General features: G+C 39.6%; 1 protein-coding gene across 1 annotated transcript in view; it reads left to right on the top strand.

Annotated features, from left to right (window-relative positions):
• Positions 1-4,370: 4,370 nt before the first annotated feature.
• Tlr8 (toll like receptor 8) overlaps positions 4,371-6,357 on the top strand; it is a 19,759-nt gene continuing 17,772 nt past the window's right edge. Inside the window, exons 1-2 of the mRNA XM_031371181.1 lie at positions 4,371-4,541; positions 4,770-4,902. Coding sequence (XP_031227041.1) covers positions 4,900-4,902 — 3 coding nt within the window. The 5' untranslated portion in view covers positions 4,371-4,541; positions 4,770-4,899. The remainder of the gene's footprint in view (positions 4,542-4,769; positions 4,903-6,357) is intronic.

The raw sequence follows: 6,357 nt of genomic DNA, 5'->3' as shown, positions 1-6,357 counted from the left end.
GCCACACTTCTTAGTTTCCAGGGAACTCCTGAGTCAAGAGAAGAGGTATCCTCTTGTCTGTGTCATTTAGAGCTTAGTGATATGTCAACAATCCCCTTTGAAATGTTTTTGTCTTTAGCACAGGCAGTAACTCTGAGGAGTCAGGGCCATATAGTATAACCAGGGGAACCTTCTTGCTGATAGGATCAAGTGCAGACAAAAGGCCCTCAGATGCAGATGCAGGCAAGGCCACATAGCCTCCTATTCCTGGAGCCCTGGCAATGGCCTGTGGCCAGCCACCAAGAGGTCCCTGGGCTCCACTTGCAGTTGTTGCCTCTCAACTCTAGAAAGCCATTATCTCCCTTTACTCATTGAGAATGGAGACTGGTGATGAAGATGTAAGGAGATATAAAGCATTTCCATATGATGTCAAACACAGCAACAATCCACAGAATGTTCTTGCTCCATCAACCAGCCTACTCACTGTGGCCCTCACTCTTTGTTGTCCCCTGAGCTGATTGGATCTAGAATTCAATCTTTCAGCAAATTTTTCCTTATCTCTGGAGCCTGTCCTCCCTGCTCCTATGATATTCTGGGGCTTAGAGCAAACCAGAGTAACAACTTTGGGCTTTCTCTGCTTCCACTTTGTCATAGTAATGAAAATTCCAGATACTACCATCTCTCAGACTTAGATGGGCTATGAAGTAGCCATTTCCTCTTGTTCTGAATCTCACAACTTACTCGGGACTTCTAAGTTCCCCTTGATCCTGAACTTCCAATCTGTGACCCATCTCTCTGTTGAGAAACCTGATAGCAACCTTCCCTGGTTTCTCTTTGCAGCTCATTTTCTCTAGAGCAAATCCAATTCACCCTATCTATGGAATTATACACTATTTCCTTATGTATATTTTTTCATATAGCTTTTGCATTTGGAAACCACTTAGTTTGTTTGAGTGTGCTGAGTCTCACACATTACTCCCAACAGTGATTGCCTTACAGTCTATTTGTAGAGTTGGAGAATCCTTACAGTGGAGGGCATAGTTAGAGAGAGGGGAGGTACTGCCATGGATAGACTCCTATAGTGCATCTTTGATTCACAAATCCATTTAGATCAGGGATACCCATCCATGCTTGAGCTTGCATTGGTGGATCAGGTAGAGCAGAAATGATCACCAGGAAAATAATTAGTCCATCCCTAGAGAAAGGAACTGTATGGCTGTCATGAAGATTGGAAAGAGTTCAGTGGATACTTGTCATGCCAACATGAGAAACTGAGAGGAAACCACCAGAATTTATGGAAAAGCAAGACATGGTGGCATGAGTATCTTTAATCTCAGACCTCTTACAAGGAGATGAGAGGTGGTAACAGTATCTCCAGAAGCTTGTTGACTAGCTAGGTTAATGTCAAAGAAACTCTGTCCCAGACAAAGTGGAAAGTGAGGACTAACACACAAAGTTGTCTTCTGACCTCCACATATGCACTGTGACATGAATATAATTCCCACACACATAAAATAATGAATATAATTTAAAAATATTAAACTAGTTGTATACAAAAGCAGAGAAACTGGGTAGTTATGATGAGATATTTTTAAAAGAGCTAGGAAGTAAAGACAGGACACCGGTTGAAATAGATGAAAAATGCATGACCAACCTTTCCTCAAAACAGTGACAGAATACTTGATGTCATCCAATTTTTCTCTTGGGATATTAGTGAAGAGAGATATTGAAAATGCATCAGAGCAGAACTTGAGTAGTGGGAGTTCACTTTCCCTGTATTGAACCCTTACTTTTTGGTTCCAGTTCCCTTAACCATAAGATTTGATGACCCTTTGTAGCTTTTCATTGCTGGGTTTACTTGTCATTATTTGGAAGAATCTGGCTTAAGGAAATACAGAAATTAATGGGAACTGGGAGGAGGATGGGGCGAGGGTTCAGATTTAGCTCTAGAGAGACTCAATAATGAATTTGCCCAGGACTGTGTTGGGATCTTGCCTTCTCTTGTATCTGTGCTGTTATACTAACCATAGGAAAAAGACAGGCCCCTTCACAGTCAAATTTATTATTGTTCACAGTTGCAAAGATTGTCCTCCGCAAGCCTACTTGCACAACTATATGGTCAAGTAAGTCTGTCATTTAGCCCTCTTACCTCATTCTGTTCCCTGATTTGGAACTATCAGCTCACATAGAAGAAGCTAAGTCGTTTACCTAAAGAACCATCCATTCCTAATGAGCACTGAAAAGTTGTGTAGTCGAACACTTTGACCTTAGAGTTGAAGTGAGGAATGAATATGGAAATGGAAATAACCATTGAGGCTGGAAATGAGTAGGTGGTAAATGGCTCAGTAGAGAAAAGGGAAAGGTGCAATTAGGAGGTATCCAATAGCTTTATACCTTGCAGGGTAGGGCAGGGAATGCAGAGCAGTCCCAGCAGTTACCAGTACCAACTCTTGGGCTTAGCCAGAGGGCAAGATCAGCTGACCACTCTGCATGTTGAATGGCAGTCCTTCTTTACAGGGTCCTACCTGCCCTCATACCAAATTCTTTGTTCATTTTCATCATTGATTGGGAACAATAATGATTTTATGCATTTTTCTGGAAGATAAAAGCCTGAGTGTGTGTGGTTTGTGCTCACATGTAATGTTTTATATGCTTCTTATTAACTCTTCTATAATTGCTGGGTATTTTGCACCTTTGAACCCAGACCACAAGAGTAAGATTCTTCTATCTAATCCAAGATAGCCTGTTCAGCCATCTCACTACTTTTCTGTTTGTGCTGTTATTGTTGCTTAGAGTGTTGAGTTTCTAAAATAGGATGTCAGCATGACCTGGAACTCACTATGGAGACCAGGCTGTCTTCAAACATGTAGAGAGCCTCCTGCCTCTACCTCCCAAGTACTCAGATTACAGTGTGCACTATCACACTTGGTTAGAACTTTGTTTGGAACAGTGTTCAGGAGAAACAAAAAAAAAGTGAGAGGTGGTAAAACATAACCTTTGATTTCTGAGGTCATTCCATCCTGAGGCCATACTTTCCCTGTGGTGATGGATCATATTGATTTTTAAGCTATAAGCCAAAATAAATCTTTTCTCTGTTTAAAAAAAAAGATTTCTGGCTATGTCACAAATGCCTAAGCTATCTACTAAGCTATCTATGTTCCTTGATGACCTGGATCCTGGAAAGCTCTCCCCAACCATCCAACCACAGCCAAATCTTAAATTCCTCAGGGACTGATCCTCAGAAGCCAGTCTAGGAAAGGTAACCCAAGGCATTCTGTGACTTCTGCAAGGCATTTTTAAATGACCAGGCTTTCTGGGGTCCACATATCTGTGAATGACACACAGTGTGATTACCTCTTTCTTGCTAGAGAGGGTTCTATAGGACAGAGCACCTCACTCTGACCTACTCCTTTCTCCAGAGTACAGCAAGGACTTTCTGTAAAAAGTTGGCTTTTTGGGACAAGAGGTGAATTTCCCATATAATGTATATGCTTACGTGGTAACTGAAAAATATTGTCGCAGTTATTTCATTCATAAAATTCAAAACAGAATAATAGCTGAGGCAGTATTGTACTATGTACATGGTGATGACAAAAAAATTAGAATTAGTTTTTGAGATGGGTGTTTTTGTAATTAAGGATTGAAGCTAGTGCTCTTATGCAACATGCCTAATTGCCAAATGTTCCTTTGTAAATTTGGGGGATTTTGTTTTGTTTTTGGTTTGTGTGTGTGTGTGTGTGTGTTTACTTGTGGGTCAGATTCTGCTCCAAGGTTCTTGACTGTGAATACTTTTCTAAGGGATATGTGGTGAGGCTCTCTGGCTCTGGAAGTTTCAAGTCTAATTTTATCCAACCAAGTCAGAGAAGGGAAAATCCCCAGCCTCTAGAATGCTCATCCAATCATTCATTCTCTCGCTCAATAAGCTTTACTTTTATTTTTTGAATGAACCTTTATTGACCTTACATGGCATGTCAGGTGCTGCATGTAGAAGTGCCCCAACTACAATGGGCGATCCCTAGACACCTATGCCATATGGCAGTCTTGAAAAGGTGTGGAACAAAGCAGAAGTATGTGTGAGTTAAATACCTAAAGCTAAGTTTCAGAAATCCCAATTCAATACAAATCTATGGCAAAGGTGTCTGCTTTTTAAAAACATATATTTTTCATTAAAATAGTATTTTCTCCCCCATTTTACTGCCTTTTTCTTCCTAATCCTGCTCACCCAAACCCTACAGATATCCACAGACACAAATATATACTAACTCATAAAAGTATGCTTTGAGGGTTATATGAAAATAATTTTATAAATGACTTTTCCTCCGAATTCAGTTTTGAAATTTTTAAAGCATAGCCAATAAGTGATTTGGCAACAGTTAAGAAATCACAAGTTCCTGTCTTCCAACATAAACTTCTGCAAATCTCATGCTAGATTCTGCTGATGCTAAAGTGACCAAATTTCAGAAGTTTGCCAAAGTCTGCTCTCTGCACACATATTGAACACTGCACTGCTTCTCGCTACAAAGTATTGAAAGAGAACCTTGATGGGATCTCCACTGAAAGGGGTAAGCTGTGTCTGAGCTTGTCTCAAAGATCTTGCAAAATATAATTTCCCATTTAGAGATCTGGGCTGGTGGCTACTGATGCAAACAAAGAACGTGCTAACTGAACCAAGTAGTAGCAAAAGCTGGGAGGACTGCCTGTCTGATGAGCTTGTGTGAATGTTAAGATAAACTAATGAGAGAGGAAACTTTGAAATCTGAATGCAATGATAATCTTCTCATTCTGAACAGGAAAGCAAGACCCTTCCAAGGAAGAATTTGAGCTGTTTCTGGCCCAGATAGAGAGCACATCTTCTTCCAGAAAAAGAGTTGGATGTTAAGCGAGAAACAAATGTTTTTTACCTTCCTTTGTCTATAGAACATGGTAAGTTCCCTACCTCTAGACCAGTGGTTTGTAACCTTTCTAATGCTGTGACACTTTAATATAGTTCCTCATGTTGTAGAGACTTCCAACCACAAAAATATTTCATTGCTACTTCATTTCTGTAATTTTGCTACTGTTATAAATTGTAATGTAAATATCTGTGTTTTCCTATGGACTTAAGCAACCCCTGTGAGAAGGTTCTTCGACCCCAAAGGGGTCGTGACATACAAGCTGAGAACCATTGTTTTACAAACATGGTTCAGTATCTGCAGCCTGGTGATAGTTGGTCTTAACTACTAAAAGCTGGAATTTATGTAGCAGCAGCTACTTTTCTTGTTTGGAGTTTTTTTTTTTTTTTTTTTTTTTTTTTTTTTTTTTTTTTTTTTTTTTTGGTTTTTTGAGACAGGGTTTCTCTGTGTAGCCCCGGCTGTCCCGGTACTCACTCTGTAGACCAGGCTGGCCTCGAACTCGGAAATCCGCCTGCCTCTGCCTCCCAAGTGCTAGGATTAAAGGCGTGCGCCACCACCGCCCGGCTTTGGAGTTTTAAAATGTACATCTCACTACATCTGCTGCTATTGCCTTACACTGTCTACATACAGCAAGAGGTCTGTTTTTATCATTGTCAAAAGGTATCAGATTGAAAAGCAAACAAACTACAAGTCTTTCTGAATGGTGCATTTTATAGAAAATCCAGGGAAGTTGAAAGAATAATTGGAAAATCTGACTTGAAATGAATCTCACTTAAAATTGACCATGTATGTCCTCTAGCTGTTTAGTGCATATTAAAGGCCTTGGTGTGCATTTTTTGACACTAATTTAATGTCTATTTAACTTACTGGAAGTTAATTTTTATGTTCACTTAAGGTCCATTATGGATCTTGAATATCAATTCATTTTGCACTAAAATTTTATGATCCTTACAAATGACTGAAGTGGTCTATATGGGATTGGTCCAAATAGACCAAAACCACATATGACACTGCAATTGAAGTTGCTCAGTTTCTACTTGGTAAATTGCTATGATAGTCAAAATAGCTGTGTTATAAAAAAGGAGAGTATAGCACAGCAAATGAATCAAAGTAATCTTGTAAATAGGTCCTTGGCTTCCACCTGTCACCAGAGGGAAAGAGGTGGATAGGTTTTACAAACTTACTTTTATTCTCTTACTGTTCTGTATTTTACTGTCCTGAGATACAGTTATATTGACTATCATCTCATTTTCTTTCAATCACTGCTTCTTATCCTAAATAATAATCCTAAACCCAGCAGAACTGATGGAAGAAAAAGCAGGCTATTGGGAAACATAGACTCAGAGAACACTATACACAGGAACTCATTACCCATAGTGAGTTGGGTAATTTTTCCAGGTACAAGTTAGTGACTCCCACAGGCTCTATTCTGGGGATCACCATTTGGAATGAATGCCTTTATAAGTTCTACTGTGATATTTGTGTG

The sequence above is a fragment of the Mastomys coucha genome, chromosome X, assembly GCF_008632895.1.
Source record: "Mastomys coucha isolate ucsf_1 chromosome X, UCSF_Mcou_1, whole genome shotgun sequence".
Lineage (NCBI taxonomy): Eukaryota > Metazoa > Chordata > Mammalia > Rodentia > Muridae > Mastomys > Mastomys coucha.
The sequence above is the reverse complement of the archived record's forward strand: the minus strand, read 5'-3'. Positions and strand labels throughout refer to the sequence as shown.